Source organism: Agelaius tricolor, unplaced genomic scaffold, assembly GCF_023055355.1.
Source record: "Agelaius tricolor isolate 1412-34295 unplaced genomic scaffold, bAgeTri1.0.p SCAF_11, whole genome shotgun sequence".
NCBI lineage: Eukaryota > Metazoa > Chordata > Aves > Passeriformes > Icteridae > Agelaius > Agelaius tricolor.
In genome coordinates this window covers 13806839-13830385 of record NW_027269271.1, presented here as the reverse complement: position 1 = coordinate 13830385, position 23547 = coordinate 13806839, and the positions used below count along the sequence as shown (strand labels likewise).

Here is a 23547-nt window from a genome sequence, read left to right as displayed (position 1 = left end):
AAACATTCCTTGTATGTAATGCAAATGTGTTTGCCATAATATTAATGTTTAAGAGAAAAAAATGAGACATAGCAAACCCCAAGAATCTAAACTTAAGGAATCCAGTCAGTGACCTTTAAGTCTTTAGCTAGACCCTGGGAGAGCTGTTTTCTGTTCTGTTCTGGGAGAGGAAGAATGCAGTTTTCCCCTAGAACAATAGACTGTTTGGTTGTACCCACCTTCTAAAAACAAAAGATAAGAAAGAGCTTCTCAATAACAAAATGCTAGTTTACTTCAGCCCTCCTGTGCTTTTGGAGAGAACTAGCAGTTATTTGAGATAATCTTCTCAAGGAAAAGTCACTCTGGTTGATAGCAAAACTTCCTTTAGGAGAATTTGAGCCAAAGTCTTTTTTTCTGAACTATCTCCTATGACTGTGATGCAGTGTTTTGTTGAAGGCTTTGGTCAGTTAGGCTGTGATCTTCCCATTTTGCTTCTAACTGCTTCAACTCTAGAGACTTCTAGGTCATTTCTAATCCAAGTTTTCACTTGTTAGAACTAATTATAAACTGCTCAAAAGTAAATGCCCTTAACTCAAGTATGCACTTGAGCCAGTTAGGAAAATAGCAGTCCCAGGAAATGGCTGCCATCCCACACCCTCATAGCCAACAATCTGCATTAAAAACCACTTTATATGTGCTATTTTAACCTCTGTTTCCCAGAGTAAATAACATGCTGTTGGGGGAACATAGGCTGAGATATTCTTGACTTCGCTCCCCCAGAAGGCAGCCAGTGAGGAAAAGTGGGAAAGTCTTCCCAAATCCTCGAAAATGAGACTCCTTCTCATCAGATGGCCTGGAGCAATTCAGTTTTTCAGGACAGCCTCTTGTGAAGAAATCTACTGTTACCTTCAGAGTGTTTACATGGGAAGTGACAAGTCTGAACAGGCAAGTTCTTTCTTTTAGCAGTAGTCATTGCCATGCTGGTGACAGGTGAAAAAAATTCCTGGAACTCCCCAGTGTTCAAAGGCAGGCTCAAAAGTTTATGAACCCGCAGTTGGGAAGCACACCAAAACCCCAAACCCTGCCCTGGGCAGGGCTCTGAGGGAGTAACGGAGCAGCCGGGGATGCTTTTGGTGAGGTCAAAACCCCGAGTGGGACGAGGCCTCCGGGGCCGCTCCTGCTCTGCTCCGAACGGGGACAGCGCAGCCCGGCTGTGCTGGGGCAGGGCAGGCCCGGCCCGGCGGTGCTGGGGCAGGGCAGGCCCGGCCCGGCTGTGCTGGGGCAGGCCCGGCCCGGCCCGGCTGTGCTGGGGCAGGCCCGGCCCGGCCCGGCTGTGCTGGGGCAGGCCCGGCCCGGCCCGGCTGTGCTGGGGCAGGCCCGGCCCGGCCCGGCTGTGCTGGGGCAGGGCAGGCCCGGCCTGGCTGCTGGGCCTGGGCTGCAGCAACGGCAGCTGCACTGCCCTGCTCCTGCCAGGCCTCTCCAAAGCCCAGCACATTGCTCTGCCACAGGCTGTCCTGCAGCAATGGCAGCTGCACTGCCCTGCTCCTGCCAGGCCTCTCCAAAGCCCAGCACATTGCTCTGCCACAGGCTGTCCTGCAGCAATGGCAGCTGCACTGCCCTGCTCCAGCCAGGCCTCTCCAAAGCCCAGCACACTGAGCCTGTGCTGTTGCCCCTTACCCAGAGCAGAGGAAGAGGCTGCCTCTGTCCCCTTCCCCTTTATTCTAGTTCCCTTGTAAAACAGAAAGCACTGATCTAAAATAAACTACCATTAGCCATAATAGAGTCCAGTGTATCTCCAGCTTATCAAACTATCTGCAACCGTGCAGAAAGTCATGATAAGATAGTCCTCACTTCGGTTCAGGGGAAAAAAGCCCTTGGACACATCAGATTTACTTCAACCAAGTAATTTTCAAGGACCTCAGTATGTGCTACACAAAGTCCTTCTCACATAGCCTTAACCTATTAACTGCTCTTTAATTTCAGACATAATCTTGGTTAAAACCCACAAAACTCCCTGTTCTCACATATGACCACATCAAGGGACTCTCCTTATGCTGAGGATTATTAAGCCTGTTGGACAGGTTGTAACAGCTGGCTTCCCCACAGGGCCTTGCAATATCATGACAGCAGTTTTCTGCACAATGTTTTCTGATGATTTCTAATGGCTTTCTGCACGAAGCAGCCTATTGCTCTGGACCCTTGTTTTCTAATAGCAGGAACTATTGTTTCTGTGAGCTAAATTTCACCCCTGTTCCCCACCAGAAGAGCTATTGCAATGTTTTGACATCTGATGCTGAGGAAAAGCCCTCCCTGAGTCTCCTCATGAGGAGCTGCTTGGGCTCCACCAGAGCCAGGCTGTGCACTCTGGAGGGCATTTCTCCTCTTCTTTGAGCTTTTTTCTGTGTTTTTGTTTCTGTAGCCAGCCACAGAGCCCTCTGTGTGTACAGATGACAGATGTGCTTACATTACCTTATAGGTGGAATAGTTGTAGAATTACACTTTGCCAGATAAATGTGAAATGCTGGAGTATCCTTTCAAACGTTTACTGCCAACAAGATATCTTTTAAAAGCTGTTCCAATGTATGGGATACATTTTTCATGGCAAAGTCTTAAGTATATATTGTACTGTTCAAAGTAAGGTGCTTAAAATGAGAAAACGGGATATACTGGAAGTCAAATTCACTGTATCAGGAAAAGAGGGAAACTCTGTTCTTTCCCTTATTACTGATTTTTTTTTCTCTATTTCAGAGCTTGAACCAGTTCAATTTCCCCAACTGACAGTTTTGCTCTGTTTGATGTAGATTCGGTAAGGTTTTTTGCACATAAGCTTTGAAGAAAGTCTTCTTAAATGGGTGAGTATTGTGCCTGTAGCATGACACTTGTCACCTTGTTATTCATCTTAAAAAGTGAGCAACAATTTTCAAAAGGTGCACAACAGATTATAAGGACAGCTTTGACAAGACCAGAGGAAAAATGATACTGGTTTAATGCTCTGGGGGTTTTGGAAGACTGTAAAGTACAAACTGTCATGAAGCCAACTTAATATAACTGTTTCCTTTATTCTCTAAGGATTCACAAGGGACTTCACCACTAGCATGAAGGAAATAAAATCTCTTGTGCTAGAAAAAGACTTTGTTGCCTGCAATTTTAAAAATGACACAAAGTTTCCTTACAGGAAATGTTACATTCATACAAATTCCCATATTTGTTTGTAGACAAAAATTACCATTCACATAGCAGAAAACCTAGATGAAAACAGAGACAGGATAGACTTAGAGCCACTTTGAGTTATTGGCTAACAGATCTACATGATAGCAATAAATACAAACACACACAAATTTTACTTAAATGTAGAGAAAACTTTATTGTCTCATTTTTAAGTACCAGCCTAATTTAGTAACAGGAATTCTGGGAAATAAATTACTACAGGAATGCAAGTGAGGAGCTTGTAGAATCTATTTCAGGTAAAGTTTATCTTGTCTTCTGTTGTTACACTATTCGACCAAGATACACTGACTTGGGATATTTTTTCTTTAGATCAGGCCACTGAACAATGAAATAATCTGAAAAGTAGTAAAGAATCTTTCCAGACAAGGATAAAGTTTCCACACGGCAGATGCTTTCTACATACACAATAATTGTTCTCTTTATTCGTAGAAGGCCAAGAAGAAAAGCAGATAAACAGACAGGAACACATGTTCCTGGTCCATTGCACAATATCTAAAAGAGATGAAACACATTGCAAAAGTAATGAGTTTTTTCATACAGCAAAGAATTAAGTGTATATTCATTTAACATTACATTTACACAAAAATATATTTCAAAAAATATCTTTAAAAACCCAGAAAAGGGAGGTGAATATGAAAAAATAGGAGGGGCAAACAAAACACATTATTTCAAAGTACCAAATAATACCATATTCAAAATACCCTATTTTTTACATGTTATGAAGGAGGAAAAGACCTCTGAGATAGCACAGTTATTTCTATGAAGGAAAAGTTTACAATTCCTTGATTCATGGGTATATAACCAAAACAACTTCCACTCTCAGTCACAGCTTTGTGTTGTGTCAGTCATTAAATCTGTGCACATAATAAAGCCAAAGAAATTTAATTAGGATTAAACCTGGGATCCAGTTATAAACCACTTGAACCTTGGCTTAAGTCAGCCAAACACTTAAGAGTTCATCAAAAATGTGCTGATGAATTAGGACCTTCACAAGAATCTATTAGCTAATATGTGTGACTAGATTTTATTTTTTATTTTTAATAAAAACTAGGAGACAGTTAAAAGCATACAGAAGGAAGGAGTTGTGGTAAAAACATGTCATGTCCTTCGAGCAGAGATCTCAAATTCACTTATAAATGTTAACAATAAAAGAAATTTTAGCCATTGTTCAACTGAAAAACAGATTGCTTAAAAGTAAAAGGTTGAAACCAGGGTATATTAGGCACTCCACTTGGTATCTAAATTGATTTCAGGCAAGAAATTTCTTACTAAACTTAAATACTACCATGTAATCAGCACTTTTCTGCACAGCTGGGGTTACATGGAAATAAAGAGTTCTTTTATAAAATCATGGCCCTGTACCCCATAAACTCACATTTTTTTGTTCCAAGTTCACCAGCTTGTGAAAGATATTATACTGGTGGGGGGAAAAATCTGAATTTCTGCTTCAGGGCTGTAACAATTAGTTCAGAACATTTCCTTTCCTGCTTCATGGCAAGATCCCACTGATAATCTGGTTAGCAGCACCTTGCCACAGCAAAAAGCAGCAACAGATTTGGAGTTCCAAATTCTCTCAACTATTCTCTGCCTTGATTATAGCTCCAGAAATACAGCTTGGGGATGTGATGACTGTAATGCTGTGTTTTCTGACCAGAATCAACAGACTGTAATACTGTTTCTAAAAATGTTCTGATTTAATTGTTGATCTTAATTGAACTATTTATTAATGCAAGACTTTGCTGATGTTTTCTCAGAGTCCCCCCTTACAAGTAATGTGCTGTATGCAGTTTTAATCTTGAAATTTTAGGGTATCAACATCCACAGCTACTTGAATTTGAAACTTGCAACTATGTACTTATTTTGTATTATTTTTGTATTATATAGGTCAGAAGCTGAACTCATCATCTTTACATCCTAGAGTTTTGAAATCAGAGAAGAATACTGTGGTTTCAAACCTCCTGCTGAACCTGATTTCAAGCACATCCACACTGGGACCTTATAACCTACTCTACAATCTACTGAAAATGCAGATCTGTTTTTTTATACATTTGGCTTGGTGAGTAAGGACACAAACCAACCACACATGCTGCCTTTTTGCATTTCAAAGAAATTTTTCCATATCTGTAAACTAAATAATGCACTTTGGCATATTTCCTGGAAAGTTTGATTAATTCTCATGAATGTTGGCTGTGATGCTGGTAATGGCTACTGACATGTAACTTAAGGCATGTTTAGGTATCTCTATTTGTAATAACATTTGTTTCTGTAGTGTAAAGGTAGGCATAGGAAACAATTTGTTCTCCTGTGTCTGCAGGCAAAACCCACCAGCATCCCTGCAGAAGCTGGGCTGTTCCAGATAAGTGCATAAGAAACACCCAAAGCCCCAAAAAATGATTTACTACTTATTATTTTTGTGAGTTGAATATACAGCCTAACTACTGTTTTCCTACTCAAAATTCAGTTTTAAGGGAACAGACCAAAATGTGCACCACTGCTGAACAGAAACTCCACTTTCCCCTTCCTTAGTAGAGCTACCTGGAGTACACATATTGTTTTATCTTCACTGCTCCCTGGCCCTTTCTCCATTCTATTGCCATCCTTTTCCATCAATTTGTCTGTACTCTACCCAATCCTCTGAGATGTCCCCCACCCACCCTCTTTCCTTTTTTTTGGTGATCACTGGTGTTCATCTCTCTTTGCATCCCTGTTCTCAGACACCCTTCCAGCTGTCTTCCTTCTTGAATGGCTCTGCACTCTTTTAGCCTCCATCTACAATGAAAGCTCAAATATTGGTCCCTTTCTTTCCAGAATGTGACACAAAATATACCAGTTATGGATATGATTTAGGTCACTTAGCCATCCTAACATTCTACTGAACCCAGAAGTTGAGAACTATAGAACAGGTTTTAGAAAAAGCTGAATTTTTACAATCATTGTCTTTATCAAGCCATAGACTTCATCCTACTTCTCCCCTTTATTAAGCCTGGACATCAGCTCCAGCCCTTTTGGTATTTTGGTATTCTTGTGTCTAGACGCACACATAGAGGTAAATGCCACAGTGAATTCCAAACTAAGTGTACTCACAAAAGATGATGTAATGAAATAAGAATAAATTTGTGAATCTCTGTGTAGCTCTGAAGGCCACAGTGAGCTCCTGTTATTACTTTGCTGAGGTACAAAACAGGAAGACAGGTATCAAAATTAAAATAGTAATAAAATACCTCTCCTGTATTCAGGTTTTGATATGATGCATTCAGTTTTTACTTTCTACTGACTGTTTATAATTTGTAAGCTGCCTCTCAGATGCCCTTTGATCCACAGAAGAGTACTTGCATGCAGGAAAAAGGATCAGGAAAATGATGGACTTGGCATCTTTAAAAAAAACGTGGTCTGATCATAACTCATGTCCTGTACTCTTTCCCTTTCCACACATATGAGTTCAAAGAGGGCAAAGCAGATGTGGCTCTATAGGATTTCTGTATGCAAAATGCACATATAATACTCTGGTTATAGATGTTCCTATCCCAAAATGCTTGGATTTAGGAACTGGCCATGAAAAAGACTGTTATAAACCTGCTGAAGCCCACAAACAGATCCCTATCTGAGCTGGTGGCTGTGATCTGTAAGTCAGAGCTAAAAAGTAACCTTCAGTTAACCTTCAGTACGTGTCTAGAGCCATGTCCTGCTTAGAACTGGTGTAGTTGCAATTGCAGTGGCAATTCCTCTCCAAAAATCTGGTCTGACCAGTCCAATTTACTCTCTCTCACACTGCCAGCAGGAAGGGAGACCAGTGGTCCTTCCGCTTGGAGTCCAACATCATAAACTCTTCAAGTGTCATAATACACTCCTCAAGTGTTTGATGTACAGGGGAAACAACTTCTGAGAAAACAAATATCTACATTATAAAGATGAGGAACCATTGCAGAAGGTGTAAGGTAGAAATGTTGCTGTTCAGCTCCTGCTGTACACAGACTGGAAAGGATGATGGAAAGGAACTGAATCACCTACAGCCTTCCTCAAAGATGAGAAGATGAGCAGTCCTACTAGTGAATTTCAAAGCACTATTCAAAAGTAAATTTTGCAGAATGATTGATGTCTTACACCTTGAAAAGACCAAGGCTTTTGCTTTTCCCCACCAGCAGAATACCAGTATCTCCCATGGCAATCACCAGTATGCTCTGGGGAAGAGGCAGGCACCTACTGGACAAGGGACCAGGCCCTCTACAAGGTCAAGCAGCTATTGAGAGTGTTTCCCTCGAGCATCTATTTACAAACAGCATTTGCAAATGTTGTTTCCCTCAGAAATCTCTTTCCCTTTATCTGTTTCCTTCAGAATCTATTTACTTTAGCTACAAGGATGACTGTAGAATATTTGTATTGCATGAGATATGTTTCTGAAAATCTCTGAGTTCAGCCTTCCTTAATGAGGCAGCAGAAAGAGGGAAAAAGACAATTTTTGTGTCACTTTTGTGACCTCTTAAGCTGCAATTGTCCAAGGACTTTCCTGGTCTCTGGGAGTTCCTGCTTTGTTGCCAAGAAGCTGTAAGGGATTGTTCCAGAAGCCAGTGCTACAGGTCTCTCCACACCATTCATATGCACCTCTGATGCAAGGAAATGTCCAATTCACTGTTAAATTGGCTCAGTGGCTGCCTGGGCTCACAGCTAGATCTATAAACTAAGCCCTACATACTAAAATTCTCTGCCAATCCAATCTAACCAAATTCTAAACAGTAAAAGAAACAAATGAAGCTGTATATTAATGCAGGTTTAAAAGTAAAGGATCAGAATACAACATTTACCTTCAGCAACTCTGTAAATCTAATTTCCTATTAACTGTTTTTATATAAAAATGGAATAGTTCTTGCCTTTGTGCTTCAGATATTTTCCACAGCTGTTGAAAGAAAATAAGCTAAGCCAGCAGTCTGGGAACACCAGGAACACTGGCACACGGCACCACTGCTGATAAAAGCTACTTTAGAGTTGGTGAATGCAGCACTGTAGCAGAGTGACATTTACCAGGGAAAACACTGAAAGCAGAGCTTGCAGCTTCACTGGGATTAAATGTCACTGGCCAAAGCAAAAATGAGTAAAGCAGTAGACTTGTAGTTTCTCTCGTAAGTACATAAACGCTCAATTGCTGCATATCTTTTAAAGAACAAGTGTTTACTTATGTTCCCAAAGTACAACAATCAAAAGGAGGACAATGTAGTCCCCCTCAATTTAGTAGAAAGTGGAAAACTAATTTGCAATTTGCTTTGCATAGGGAACTGGCAACACCTGCTGCTCTCCTTAATGACCTCTGCAGAGATTGGCCTTTTGTCACCTGGTCAAGAGCAGAAAACCTGCCCTGCTTGCTGGGGCTGGGGAGGATGGTGGTGTGGGGATGTGCATGTGTGAGCTGAAGGTTGTGCTGCTTACCAGGCATGGAGCCACCTCCTGGAGCACCTGCAGGACACTGCCTGGGCCTTCTTTGTTCTGGTAATGCTCCCTATTCCACACTGCTGAACACCTGGAGATCAGACTAAGGGAACAGGAGGTGGTGGTGATAGACAACTAAAAGAGGCAAAGGCAAGTGGAGTGATACAAAATGGACCAAAGCTGGGTTAACTGAATGATCCAAATCTATGCAAGTACAATGTAGGGAAAACCTATTAGATATTCCTATGTTACAGGAATAATGAATTCTTTTGTTTGTGTGGTTTTTGTTTTGATGGGGGGAGGTGGTTGTTTTTGTGGCACAAGAAGAGAGAATCTGCAATGAATTAATTTGTATTCTGCTATGTAAATTACAGCATTTCATGAGCTCATTAGCCTTGCTTGGTTTTAATATTATATTACTATTTCAAAAACTTCACACTCAAATACTTAAGCATGTTGAGAGGGAGTGCTTATGGAAGCTTTTGCTCTTTAGTATGTCTGAAAATTCAAGTTTTGAACATTGAGAAAAATTAGTTTAGAATTGTTAATACTTTTTACAGTTTAAAAAAGGCAGGAACCTTTTTCAACAATTCCTTATTATTGTTATTGATGGGGAGAAAGAAGAATTTCAGGTTCTGTTTGCACAACAGAAAGGTCATTAAACTACCTACTGGTTTATTCTTTTTGAAGAGTGAAGATCTTATCCAGTTCACTTTCCTCCACCACCTGCATATAAAACCAGCTAAAACTTCACACCCTATTTTCTGTTTGAACTTACCTAGAGAATGCAAGGCAGGACAAAAAAAAAAAGCCAAAACTAGCTGGGTAGTCTGATGTAAATCAGGTAATTAAGGTAGAACTGAATTATACCTGGGTACACTTTTATCTTCTGCTGTTTAAATCACTTGAATCATCAGGGGTGCAAGAAGGTGGTTCTAGTGTCCTACAGGAACAGCTTGTGATTGGGCTGGTCAGCAACTGTAGGCTGTAGTACTGCCATGAAAACCTTCCTTGTTCCCCTCTGGATCTCACTGGTACAGTAGCTGTTGTTATTATCATACAATACAGCAGTAAGTGAGGTGCTCTTCAAAACAAGTGGAGACCTGTGTGGTCCTACAGGCAGATTACCTAACCAGGATAAATAAGATTAGTGAATGCCAGAGTGGGGAAGAGAGAAGCTGAAGAGCAAGGACTCTAAATTAGTACACTACACAGCTGAGCTCCTATTTATTTCTGAGTGTTACTTTCATCATAGAATGAAATAGATTGGGAAGCATCACCTTTTATGCAGCTCTCACTTTCTAAAGGTTTGGGGAGAGACAGAAAAAATCCTACCTAGTGGATTTTTCTATGGGAGAAAAGGAGAGCTTCTGCAAACCCACTAGGAACTGGATGTAAGGTTTTAATTGTAACAGCATTAGGCATTATCACTTCTGCCTTCTAGGCCTGAGCCAGGGCTACCAACCCACTGTCCTCGGGCAAGACAAGGGAAGAGGCCCAGCTGATGTGATTTGCATCAGCCTCTGAATACAGAGGAGTGAGGGAAGCTCCCAGCCCCTGGATTTCAGCAGAGCTTAGCTATGCATGTGGCTATTTGACACTGTAAAGACTTAAAACAGTTCAGGTCTGCTTGTGGGTATGCCCAAGGGCTTTACTGATGAAAGGAGAAGATATGATTGGGGTCATTAAGAGTGTCAGAAGTTAGGCAACAGCTTAGTGAGGAAGGTTCATTTGGATGCCTAAAGAAACATGCAGGCTTTAATTTTTTCTAAGGAGTCTAACCTTAGGCACCATACCTAACTGCCCCTGTATGCCAGGTGACAGGTCTGTCATTGGGATTCAAAGGTCTTTGGAGTGGTAGTTTCCATCAGCAAACTTCCCAGCCTAGTTGCCAAATGTAAAATGAGAAGCATAGAACGTTCAATTAAAAATAATAATAAATGACAGCTGTGAGACTGGTACTAAGGCTCAAGTCTGTTAAATTGTTAGTGCTGGTTATTAAAACATTACATGAACACCCAGGCTGTCAGTGGGACCAACAAAACAAACATTGAGTCTTTTGAGAAACTGTGGGAGATGGATAGGTTGGTTAAAAAAGAACAAGATTATCAAAGCAGATACAGGGTGGAGAATAAACTAACTGAATAAACTAACTCCCTACCTACATTACTATGGAGTGGGTATGTGGTTTATTGCTGCTGACAAATTAGTAGGAAGTAGAGGAAATTTGACCTAGTGTAGATGAAATAGTTGGTCATAAAAGAATTCAGTAAAAAACTTTTGCCAAGTAAATGAAATGGTAGTTACTGAACTACATCTTTAGCTACAACACTAGGAACTATCTGGCTTTCAGCAATGTCACCTTGGCTGAATGTGAACCTGACCACAGTCTCTTGGTCACCATGAGAAATACCATCCAACCTTTTAGAGCCTCTTTACAAATAATTTTTATATCTCTTCATATAAAAAGTACTGCTTGTTCTCGTAGCCTGCTTCTACTCAAAAGGAGAAATTAAATCCAAGGACTTTCAAATATATATGTTACTACGAGTGGCCTAAGTTGAGCCTTTAATTGCAAATCTCAGTGTGTCTTTCATTAATCAGGCGTTTGATTAACTTCAACTTGAAAGCAGTATTTTAGGTTAACTAAGCATGATATTTAAATGTTCATAAAACATCTCTTGGGCTACTGCCTAATCACTGAAGTTGGTATAGCAAGAATGTGCATCAAATAACTGCCTGAAATATCTTCACAGTGTAAAACCTAGAGGTGTTGGCACTCTGTCTCTGCATACCAGTGGTTAGATTTACCAGTGTGAGACTGTTATGCTTTATAACACACATGGAAGTGTGACCAGGGTGGTCATTAGGTTCATAATGACCCTGATAGCTGATGAGTTAAGACTCTTTACGTCTAAAACTGCCTCCTTAAATCTAAGCTAAGATCTCAGTTCATCTTTACTGCTGCTCCTGTCCTCCCTGTGAAAAGGAGTGTCTATAGGCAGTTAATTAGCAGTCACAGAAAGGGCAGAGCTACAGCAAAGCTTTGAACCAGCTGACTGGAATAGCTCCAGATGTCTATCTGTGCTCAGCACAGGGTAATTCTGCATTGGGGCTGCAGGGAAGCTGTACACAAGGTAGGAGGGGTGAATAAGACTCATTTCCATCAACACTGAGAAGTTAAATTTTGATGCCTTAACATTGTTTTGATTTTGGATGAAAAAAATTTGTATTGCTGAAATTCTTAATCCAGTGTTCTCATTCTTGCTTATTTTGACTGTTTTGATCCTAGAAGAACATTAGCAGATCAGACATACAGTCAGTCTGGTCTAAAGAATTATAAACACTGTGGAAAGATGCAGTGTACAAAAGAATGCAGCAGATAGTCCTAATATTACATTATACAAAGATCACTTGTTATAAAATGAATAAAGAAAAAAATGTCACCACCCAGATTTTGTAGCTTCCACAAAGTTCCAATTAGAGCCATGATATAAGGGACAATAACTTACTATTTGTCACAGTAATTTGTGAGAGTGTTATGAACTTAAGACATTTTGGGCAGAGCACAAAGAATGGAAAATCTTAGCTAAATGAAATAATGATCTCCTTTCATTTAGCTTACTGTGCAAACACTTTTGTAACCAGAAGCTGCCTCAGTCAGTTTAACCAGTCAGGGGATCAGGCATGTGTGATGGGAGGTGCAGTCATAAAAGAAGAGGTGATTGCTATAAGCATGATAAGCTGTGCAGGTTTCAGGCTCCTAGAAAGAAGTTTCATTCTCATTCTCTGACAGCAGAACATGTACTTACTGTGCAAATGTGCAAACTTACTACAGACTTCCCACAGGAAGGAGGCCCTAATGTGGGAGGACTGCCTTCTTAGCCTGATTTAACCCAGGTTTTCCCAAATAGCAGTCATCTGAAAATATCTACTTATTTCAGGCTCTGTAGAGCCCTGAGGCAGGGGGAACTGTTCGGAAGAGTCCCCAGAAAAGGAAAAAAGTCTGGTCCTAAGGGTCCAGGATGTGCAATCTGCTAATGAATGGAGCTTTATGCAGCATTTCTGCACAACTGTAGGTGAAATTTAATTATATTAAAGGATAGCAAATCACTGACCCAATTACATAACCCTTCTATGGCTGAAAAAAAGGACTGGATACAATATTTTGAAGCTTCTGCTGTGTGGTAGGGGCACATCCTTAATTTTCAGTTTGGACTTCAGGTATGCCAGAATGAGCAGGGTAATCATGATCCAGACAAAAGGCTAGATCACCTGAAAACTTAGTTGCAGGGTTGGCAAACTGGCCCAAAGACAATGGTTCTGTAAGTAGCAGAGAACTGAAGACCAGTTTCCTTTGAACTTGTATCTACTGACTGACTTCAAGCATATTAAAGGAAAGATGTAACTTTAGTTTAGTCCTTCTTGTATATCAAATGATCTATGTAGGATGCAGTAATTTTCTTTATCTTTGGAAAAAATCTCTGTGTAGCTTGTTTAATTTTCTATAAATAAGGATTTGCATCCTTTTCTAGATAATAGATCTTATCTTGTTCTAGTTTTATGTTTCTTTTTAGCCTTTCTCTCAATGAATACAACAGAAGTCTCTCTTCTCTGACCAGCTGCCTGTTTTCATGGTAGGAATTTGCAATCTCTGAGGCTGCATGCTATGTCTGGCTGCAGCTGATGAATGGTTTTAAAAGCTTTTCTGGGGGAAGGTGGTTGAAGGCAGTCTGTGCTGGCACAAGCCTTTCCTTCCCTGGAATTTTAGGCCTCTGTATAGGAAGCCTATCTAAGGCAGGTAGATGTTATAAAAAACTGCTCACCATACATTCACCTGCAAAACACACTGATATTTACATTTCTGTAATTCTTGGTTATAGAAACACCAGCCAATCATCACTTCTGACATCTTAATTGTTACTTGGCTTAATATTTCTAAAGGGACTTAACTTTGCAGAGTGCAGATGTTCATAACTTAGAGATGGGCCTCCTGAAGATGATCTCAAGCTGAACAACTCAACTAACTTTTACATTTCTTAAACTCTCTGGAGGCCCATTTCAAGTGTGGGTCAAGTCCTGCAAGACAGCAAAGATCTCCTGGGAGTTGTTCGGTTCTTTCTGAACTTACTATCTTGAAGAAGGGTTAGATGGAACTGATTGCTCAGGAAAACTGATGAAAGAAGCTTTGCCAGATCAGTGTGAGATACAAAAGGGACCCAGTGCTCATCAAGTAAAGCACGTATCAAGTGCTCATCAAGTAACTCCAGTGCAGCTGGGTTTGCTGTTTCCCTTTTGCAGCTATTTGCACTCCACAGACAGGCTTAGGTTGGCATAACTACCATATCTGCTCCAAATCTTGCCTTTGTGCACCTAATGGTTTTGGGCTCCCTTTGCAGTACTTTTCTTGTCCTGCATTTCTTGACCACTGCAACACTTCTGTGTTCCTCTAGCTTTAGGCTGCCTACAGAAGACTTCAGTCATTCCTCCATATGTACACTTATTTCTGACAAGCCTGAAAGCAAGTGTAAGGGTTTGGGGATCACTCATACACACAAATGACTTAGAAACAAGGTTGTCTTTCCCTCCTGCAGTTAAACAAAACCAGTGTCTAGACTGAAAATATACAGCACCCATGAGCTCTCCTGTTTAAAAATATGAAGCTCTCAGCATGATGTAATACTGTGCTTGTTTCTAAACATGGTTGTTGATTCCCATGCCAAAAGTTATAGATGAACCTGAGAGTGCCAGCATTTGTCCCAGCCTAGTTCTAGTTCTTTACATTACTAAGCATTACATTTTGCTTAGTGAGTGAGTAGAGTGAGTTTTGATTCACTGCAAGCATTTTTGTGCAAAGGCAATTAAACACTACCAGTTGCCTCACATACCATACAGTCTTTTCACTGGCAATGTGAGGTATTTTAATCCCTGAAACAGTCTCCTTGGCTAAATGTTTTAAAATCTTTGCAGCTCTCTGAGTTATAATATTTTACAGAATTCTTAAACTAAGATATACATACAAATAGTAGTATGTAAGCAGCTTTCAAGTGGTACATGATTTGCCATAATGCCAGGGATGCTTCTGCCAGCTGCTATTTTGGTTGATAATAGCTCCTGACTAAAAGTAATTTGGATTGCCTTCCCCTCCAGCTCTTTAACCATGGATAAACACTCTTTGGATCTCATTTTGAGACAGGGGTTACTTTAACCACTGCAAAGGGCTTAAAGGCCTTCCTAAAACATATCCTTAATTTTACAAGCACAAGTGTTTTCCAAAATGTTCATCTTCTGATAGCTTATCACAGTTTATCAGCTCCAACACCATTTCTAATAACTCAATGTGTAAATCTCTCTGTCACTTTAAATTCCTTTGGTAAACAGAAAACATGGAATTAGATTAGTAACTTCCTGCTTCCTTTATTAAGCTACACAGTGAGATTTTTCCAGTCAATTTCTTTTGCAATAAGTAAAAAAATACACTAACCTAACACAGTGGTGTAGCAAAGTGATTACTAAATAGTTACTCACATTTGTCTGCCCATGTAAACAAACGTGACTATTACCACTGCCCCAACCAAAACCACTGTAGAAAGAATAGCATGCCACCCTCTCCCCTCTCCCAGTTTGATCTCCAGTTTTCAGAATAGACTTGAAAAACAGCAACTGCAAAAAACCCTACTTCTGTTGTCTTGCACACTAAACTGTTTGAAAAGTCCAGCAAGTGAGAAGCTTTTGATCTGACAGGAACTCACCAGTACTATTGAAGCAAATGAGATCACATTACTCACAGCAGCCTCTCTAAACATTCAAAATACCACAAACTTATAAAAGCCTCTTTAGAATTAGCCATGCAGGTCACAGAGGGATTTAAAAATAGTCTCCTTACAAATATCTGTCTCCTTACAAATATCTGTGTGTGTATAGATGCTACTACTAAATTATGAAAAATACTTTGTAACTGCACTGGTTTTTACATGTTTCATTTAAGCATTTTAAACCTCCTAAAGTATTAATTTGAAATTCTGCTGAACTAATACTTTTTAAAAAATCCTCAAGTTTAGATCAGTGATTCCTTAAGATAACAACAACTCTAGCAAGAAGCCAGCTGTAACCAAATTTTTTTTTACAAAATTGTAAGACTTAATGCTAGGAGACCAGTGCACTATCTTCTGTGTTAACACAAAACTTTATTGGTGGAATATCTCCATTGGAGTTCTACCATCTAACAACCCTGAATACTTCTGACTTAAGTGTGTGAAATATTTTAAAATAAATGTAATTAGCATGAGAGTGCAGTTTTCAGAACAGCTTGAAAAAGCTACTAAAGTGCTGAGGAGTTGCTACTTCAGCAGTGATGCTTTTTGTCATTAGATGAGATAATTAATGTCAGTCAGCCAAAGACTAAATAAATATGCATTGTAGCTCAGAAGTCCATGTAAGCACAAGAACTGAATCTGTATATATTTGTGCTAGTCTGAACCTGTCTGTGCCAGACTGGTCATACCATTTTAGAAGCAAGTCCAGCCAACAGGATAACCAGGCTTTCAGGCATAGTTTGTGCTGCTGCAATCCTGAAGAGATGCTATCAGGAAGCAGCAATCTTGTTTTTGCTAGCTCTACCAGCATAACAAGGGAGTGACTCTCTGAAGGTACTTGCAAACTTTGCGAGGGAAAACTGGTATTTGCTATTCTAATTTACCAGCAGTGCAACCTGTTCTCTCTTTCTTGATGTATTGCTGCTATATTTAATTTAAAATGAAAAATAGTTTTCCTGTGAATTGTAAACTTAAGCATACATATGAGATGCAGTCTGCATATGCGAAGTGCTTTTATAGTGTGGATTAGCAAGTTCTCAATAAAATAAAATTTTCTTTACCTACCAAATCTGGTTTCCGTTTGTAGGTCAGAGGGAGAGAGTAAAGTATGGAGTACAGTGTTGTTAGCACAGAGGAGACCCAGGACTGTCTGACCTCCCGGCTTCTGGGAATGCGATCCAGGCTGAACTGGAAAAGAGCACGAGGAGCGGAGCTGTTACTTTAACTCTGTCTGTGCCAACCTTTTTCCCCCCTTTTCTTAGTCTAGTTTGGGAACTGTGTATAAAAAGTATACAGTGAAGCACAGATAACACCAGACCTGCGTAGCTGTTGTTCGGTGCCGCCTCGGGCTCCCCAAAGCCCGGCAGGCCGCAGCAGCAGCGCCGGGCGAGGGCGGCACCTCGTGGGCACCGGCGGCGCTCGGAGCATTCGCGCTGCGGGGATCGCACAGCTGCGCTCCCGAGTGCCACTAAACACGGACAAGCGAATATCATCACCCTTTAAATGAGTACTCAGTGACTATTCAAAAGATATGCGCAACACATATTCAAAATGCAAAATATCTGCGTAAAGAAACAGGAAAGAACATCTTATCGTTAAGTAAAAAATAGGTAAAGAAGTAACTTTGTTCTTTCCCTAAATGAAGATTATTCATGGTGTGTAAAAGGTATCAAATTAATAAAGCAAGGATGATTCCTTTTGTTTTGAAGGCCCAGGAGCAGGGAGCAGTTGTTAGGCTGCCTGCCCTCCTTGCAGGTGCCTTTACCTCAGTGGAGAGGAGCTGCACCTAACAATTATTGCTATGGCAGAAGGCACTCCTGATGCCAATGACATTTTGGACTGTGTAAATGAAAGGCAAATGTAGTGGCTGCAGTGCAGTGTTCAGTATGCTGACGTGTGGATAGTGGTTGTTACCTTACTTCACATGGGGGTGAGAAACTCTAAGTACTGAAAATTGCCCAGTTACTTCATGTGCACATTGCCAATTGTTTAGTCCTGGTGGTTTGTGCCCCTGAAAGAGGGTGTTAATAAAAGCTATATGGTAAATACAAACTACAAATCTGTCTTGAATAGCAGTAACTGGGACTATTTTTAATATATGAGGTGGAAAGAATAAAAAACCCCCCAACATTTGTAAATGCAGAATGTTAATTTTCTTGTCTGAGATTGTCCTGTTTCATTGTGATATCTTTCTTCAACAGCTGTGATACTGGAAGGCATTAACAGATGTTACAAACTGATTCTTTAATGTTTTATTTGCAGGTGTTGAAACTCTGATTGCATTATTCTGACAACAGAATATGGAAAGATAAACATACCCCCTGCTCCCTATTCAACAGGTTTCTGGTTATCACTGCCTCTGTTTCTCAAAGCTTTGGAAGAGTTCAGGTGATAAAAAGATGTGCTCTAAGTGGAGTTTAGACCCTTGTGTAGCACTCAGCCCTGCAAGAAATATGGGTATGATAAAGTGGTTTTAGGCAATCAGGGTCCAGTGGAACTATTCAGATGAACCTTCACTGTAAGAATGGTATTAAAGATCATTTGACAAAAAAACTGTAGGTGATTTTCATCATCATTGAAAAACCCAAGTAATTTCAGCAGAGCTTGGGAGGAACTCCAAACAGTATCAAAGTAGGAATTTACTTGGAGAGTTCAAGCAAAGATCAAGCTGATTTTATCTATACTTTTCAAAAAACATGGTGGAAACTCTGCACATCAGTGTCTATGTCATGTTGGGACTTCAATCCACACATCAAACAACTCCTAGGTATTAAAATGAAAAACCAAAACTGGGGGGTATTGTTGTTGTTTGTTTGTTTAGAAGCCACTGCCAGATGCTTCTGTAATCCCAGCCTCTCCTCTCATTAAGTGCTGTCAATGTTCCAAAGGTACATCCTGTATATTTTGCTGGAACACTGCATAGAATATCTGACACCAGAAAAAGATTTCTCCCCTATCTACTATGGTATCATATTGTTGCATCTTTTTTTTTCTTTACATCTTTAGTGCACTCAGAATCTTTTTTCTAATTTGAAAACAAATGTTCCAAACTGGCAAATCTGTAATGTAATTTCAAAACCAGTGATGTTGTCCTTTACCTAGTTAATGTTGTTTTGCAAGGATGTAAGGAAAAGCTAGTGGAAAACTGCAACTGCTGTGAATTATTATAATATTTTCAGCTGAACATATTGCAAAGAAGTTGAGTTTACATAATTCTTTTTCATGATGAGAAATTAGATTTCTTAGCATAGTACCTCTCATGAAATGGAAAAGAACATATGGTCAGAAGAGGTTTATGTAAAGGTTAGTTAATCTGGTTGCTCATCTCCTATACCATGGGGTTATAGGAATTCATACTCTTCAATAAGTTGTCTCTCTGCTGCTAGAGTATGTTGCCAGCAGCTGAAACAGGTTCTCTATGAGCACAGAAGGTTCTCTGAGTACCAGTTCTGGGGGCATCCCTGTGGAATAGTTGTGGTTACAGGTGGGGAGTGATAGAGAACAAAGAGGCCAGTGAATACAGGACCAGAGACTTTTCATAGGTGGCATTTTTCAGTTCTTTTTTAAGAGGCTTAGTGGGTTGAGGTGCAGCATTTTTTCTTCTTGTAAGCAAGATGCTCATTCTGGCTTTCTTTCCTTCTCCCTGAATAGCTGTTAGAACAGAGCTAGAGCACAGATCAAAAAGAAAATTATTTGGAGGAGTGGGGAGGTGTGTGTGTTTAATTTTCTCTTACATCACTGGTTTTCTGTTACATCATTATTTTACTTTGTCTTCCATCTGGTCCCTAGTTCTGGAAAAATCTATTTCCTTAACAGGATGAGGAAGGGAATGACCATGTGTTGAAGCATTCAGACTTCTCCCTTTCACTTATGCAAAGCTTCAAGAAGTTATTAAGACATAATTTTTAAATGTTTGATGATCTGCAGTGCCCCCAATAACAAAACACACACTATGTGTGTGTGAAAGCACACTCTGAAATTTAACAAATATATGTTGCAGGCATGTGATATTTACTTTCCAAAATTTATCTTTCATTTTCACTCTAAATATTTTTGCTTAGTAGAAAGAGAATGGCCAAAGGAAAATGAGCATCTGTTATCCAGACATCAAACTCACATGCAGCCAAAAATGCTCCTCTGGCTTTCAGTGTTGAGGGAAAATATAACTACAGGATCTGTTAGTAGTTGGAGAGGTTATAAAAGAGAAATCTAGTGCAATGCTGCACTGCTAGTGCAAACTAGCAAAAAGAAGTGAGCTATGAAAGCCACATAACCTTTTAATACTGAAAATATGTATCTTTAAGAAATCTAATAATTTAGGGCTGGACATTCTTCAGGTAAGTGAATATGACTGTGTGAATGGCTATTTACCCAACAAGGTGTCTCTGAACAGGAAGCATCTCTGGTCACTTTATTAAACATTCATCCTTGGTGCACAATGAGACGTGAAAGTTGCAGTAAACAAAAATATCATTCCTTAGTAAGCCTTAGCAGCAGTTGCCTAACATTACCAGGGTTTATTCAGAAAGTCATTGGTACTGAGTCCTACAGTCTTTTGTCCCAACAGCACTGCTGAAAACAGTGGAAGTGCACCATATGAAATCAACACCATGCAAATAATTAATTTACTGTGTGTTGTACTCTTTGCTCAAAAGGACTTAAATTTTTGTAGTCAAAACATTCATTTCCATTGTACTTATTTCACTAAAACTTTCTACTAATTTCACTGGATGTCAGATCACACTTTAGGTCAGCATTTATGCTGCTGTCTGTTAATCATACAGCAAACGAGCTGAAAGCAAGCAAGCGTCTGAGAAAAAAATAAACAAGATATCTTAATTTTTTAATGAGTTTTAGAAGTTCAGCATTTGCCAGAAAACTGACATTCAGAGGCCTTGCATCCCTTTTTCAACAAACATTTAATACTTTATTTTAAAAATACAACCAAGACACAGTCTAGAAACACACAAAGCCAATACAATTTAAATTAAAGTTTTCTTAGATAAAATATTTTTATATATAATTTCTTTCAAAAAAATATTATGTGTCACTGAGGGAAATGCCAAACTAAAAAAAAAAATCCCCTCTGCAATATTTTTGCCCCAGTATTCTTACAGCTACAAGTAACACTTCAGTGGCTAGCTGCTATAAATGTCCTTTCAAAGAATCATTTCCAAATTGCCTTGAATTAGAATGTCAAGATCATTTTTCTTACATGAATATTTAAAAATTACCTGGGACTTGGAGAAGGTTTCAGCCCTTTTTTGTTCAAAAGAACGAATTTTAGCTTCACTCATCTTATCTGAGTCTGCCAAAACATAATGTCTAGGAGAGTATGACTCTGACAAACAGCTGAGTAACCTCAGGATTTCTGTTGTGTGCCCACCTGTAAAACAAAGCAAACTGCAATTAGTGTGTGAAAAATCTCATAACTTTCCATTTCTTCAGCTGAATCAGTCACTTTTCATTTTGAAGCACATGAGTATTACTACTACCAGTGAGAAAGTATTTTCTGAGAGTAAGGATTCAATCAAGAGGATGGCTGAGACTGTTTACATAACATGGAGGGAACTCAGCTCCCAGGGAAGTGATATTGATGGATGTTTTCCAGTGAAATGGGATTGAACCGGGGTCACACAGGAGTCTGATGTTTGTGTTTAATGTCCTGTACACGGTGCAGAACAACCAGGCACAGAGTGACACTGTGCTCTGCACTCAAAGGCCACCCCATGGGGTGATGGCCAAAATGCAGCTGGACAGGATCTGGCTCAGAGCTGCACCTTGGAAACAGAACTGCCACTGACCCTGCCCTGTGCCAGTGCTGTGACCTGCCAGGGCAGGGGTGTGCTAGCCCAGCTCATCACACTGAAACCAGCCAGGCAGCAGGGTCACCCTGCAGCCACAGCAGTGACAGCCACAGCAGTGTCCCCCTGCAGCCACAGCAGTGACAGCCACAGCAGTGACAGCCACAGCAGTGACAGCCACAGCAGTGTCCCCCTGCAGCCAGAGCAGTGACAGCCACAGCAGTGACAGCCACAGCAGTGTAGCTGCTGGGTGCTGACAGAACAAACAATGCTGCTTCAGGCACTGCTCTGAGCACTGCCCTTGAAGAGGCCTTCACAACCTTCTAACTGCAGGGTCACTCTGTCCCAGAGCTAAACTGGCACCAAACCAGAGAGAAGGGGAGGCTGTACATACTGGGCTTTTTGGCAGCTGGGTAAATTTTTGGGGTTTTTGTCATTTGAGTTTCCTGAAAAGCAGATAGAGGGACATTGTTAGAGTGGAAGGGGGGGAGAAGGAAGATGGTGTGTGTAGTAAAGTGGAGCAATCTCACCTTTTATCGGCTGGACTGCATGAGACCAACATGAAACCAGACCCATAAATACATCATGTGTTGACTGGATGTGTTGCTTTTCAATCTGCTGGAAGTTGCAGACCAAAACTAGTAAACTGCATGTATTCCTACACCTCCTGCTGCTCAGGGTCTCTAGGGCTCCCAAGAGACCTTTGCTGCACAGGTTAAACACTCACAGCTGGTGAACAACTGCCAACAAGGAGTTTGCACTAGCAGTGCAGCATTGCACTAGACTTTGCCACCTTTCCATACAATTTCATGTGATATTTTTCAAATGCGTTTGGAGATATTTTCTCCTGAGTGGTGTTTGTTAAAGTTTCACAAATTTTAATGCAATTAGCTGAGCATTCACAGGAGATTTCTACTTACAAACCTCAAAGAATAGGCTTGAACATTACGTGGATCTTAACTGACATGTATTATTTCACCTCATAGGCTTATGTACAGTGGAAGTATTCTTTTAATACAGACTAACTAGATTCCAAAGGACTGAAAGAAAATACACACATTTCCAGCCCTAGTGGATGTAAAGATGACCTGAGGAATTACAAACCTGCCAGTCAAACTGAGATGCAGAGAGATCTCAGGATTATTACTCAGTTAGTTGGTGTGCAAAAACCAAAGGGATTCAGGTGCTGAAATCACAGCTGACCTGTATTTGTGAAGTGCAAATTTTCAAATAATTTTTTTAGAGGTAAATTAATTGCCCATCAACTCTGATAACAAGGTAACAAGGAGTAGCAGATGTGTACATCCCCTTTAGCGAGGGGTGACATTTTTGTCTCTGACGGATCCACGTGGGACTCTTGTAAGCAGATCACAGCAATGCGGTTTGGGCAGATTGCAAAATGCCACGTGTGTGAGGGGTGAGCCAGTCCTTGGAGCGCCGTGCCCTGCATCGCCTCAGCAACCTCCAGTCAGGCCGAGCAGCTGCACGGCTCAGTCCTGCACCGGTGCTCTCGGTGCTCTCACCGTGACTTCGGTGAAACGCGCAACAATGCCTCAAATAGAGAACCACAACACTCAAGGGCGGCCCCGAGGACACCCGGCCCGGCCCGGCCCGGGGGCACCGCAGGAGCTGCCGAGGCGGGGCCCCGGCACCGGCTCCTGACACACACAACCGCGACTACAACTCCCGGCATGCACCACGGTATACGGCAACGTTACGCTAGCCGCTCATCGCGCTGCATGCCGGGACTGGTAGTTCCAGGAATCTGGAGCGGCAGTATAGGGAGCCACTCGCTCCCGCCGGCGGCAACCGCCACTCACCAGAGCCGGCCACCACCAGGAGACTGAACGGAGGTGTCTGCCGACCGCGGCGCCTCCTATCCAGGAGCACCAGCGGGACAAGCAGGGAAGAGAGGAGGAGGAGGAGAAGGACCACGACGATGGGCAGCTCCTCCATACGCGCCGGAGGCCACCTCTCGCGGAAGCGGCAGTGGCACCTCCCCCGTACGGCGGCCGGCGCGGTTCAAAGCTCCGCGCGCTCTGAGCGCGATGGTGACTCCGGGGATGGCAGGGGCTGCGGTGGCAGGGGCTGCGGGCGGGCGGGCGGACGGGGCCCGGGGCGCGGTGATGCGGCGTGAGGGTCTCCCCGTGTGTCCGCCCGGTGCTCCCCGCGCTTCCGAGCACCCGCTGCGTCCCAGCCGGCGTCCCGGAGCTGCGAAATACCGCCGTAAGCACGGGCGGAATGAGGGCCCGCAGGCCGAGCCTGCCCGCTGTGCACGGGCTGCAGGAGCTGAGAGGGGCCTG

The 23547-nt window shown here is 41.4% G+C and overlaps 1 protein-coding gene across 2 annotated transcripts; it reads right to left on the bottom strand.

Moving 5' to 3' along the window:
- Positions 1 to 3018: 3018 nt before the first annotated feature.
- ALG14 (ALG14 UDP-N-acetylglucosaminyltransferase subunit) lies at positions 3019 to 23295 on the bottom strand. Of its 2 annotated transcripts, none has more exons than XM_071436231.1 (4): positions 23065 to 23295; positions 20675 to 20826; positions 16502 to 16628; positions 3019 to 3699 (listed from the first exon to the last, which is right to left on the bottom strand). In XM_071436231.1, exons 1-4 carry the CDS (start codon positions 23198 to 23200, stop codon positions 3518 to 3520), a joined length of 597 nt encoding a protein of 198 aa, XP_071292332.1. In that variant the 5' UTR covers positions 23201 to 23295; the 3' UTR covers positions 3019 to 3517. The 2 variants fall into 2 exon arrangements, with proteins under 2 accessions (XP_071292332.1, XP_071292331.1); XM_071436230.1 differs by having other exon boundaries at positions 16506 to 16628; positions 23065 to 23255.
- Between the last annotated feature and the right edge of the window lie 252 nt (positions 23296 to 23547).

Bases quoted from the DNA above. Each gene is read 5' to 3' on its own strand.
- ALG14 (XM_071436230.1), bottom strand. From the start codon at position 23,200: ATGGAGGAGCTGCCCATCGTCGTGGTCCTTCTCCTCCTCCTCCTCTCT. The intron at 20,827-23,064 runs GTGAGTGGCGGT...TTTGTTTTACAG, and splicing joins CCTGGTGGTGGCCGGCTCTG to GTGGGCACACAACAGAAATC. The intron at 16,629-20,674 runs GTAATTTTTAAA...GCTCTTTTCCAG, and splicing joins AAACCTTCTCCAAGTCCCAG to TTCAGCCTGGATCGCATTCC.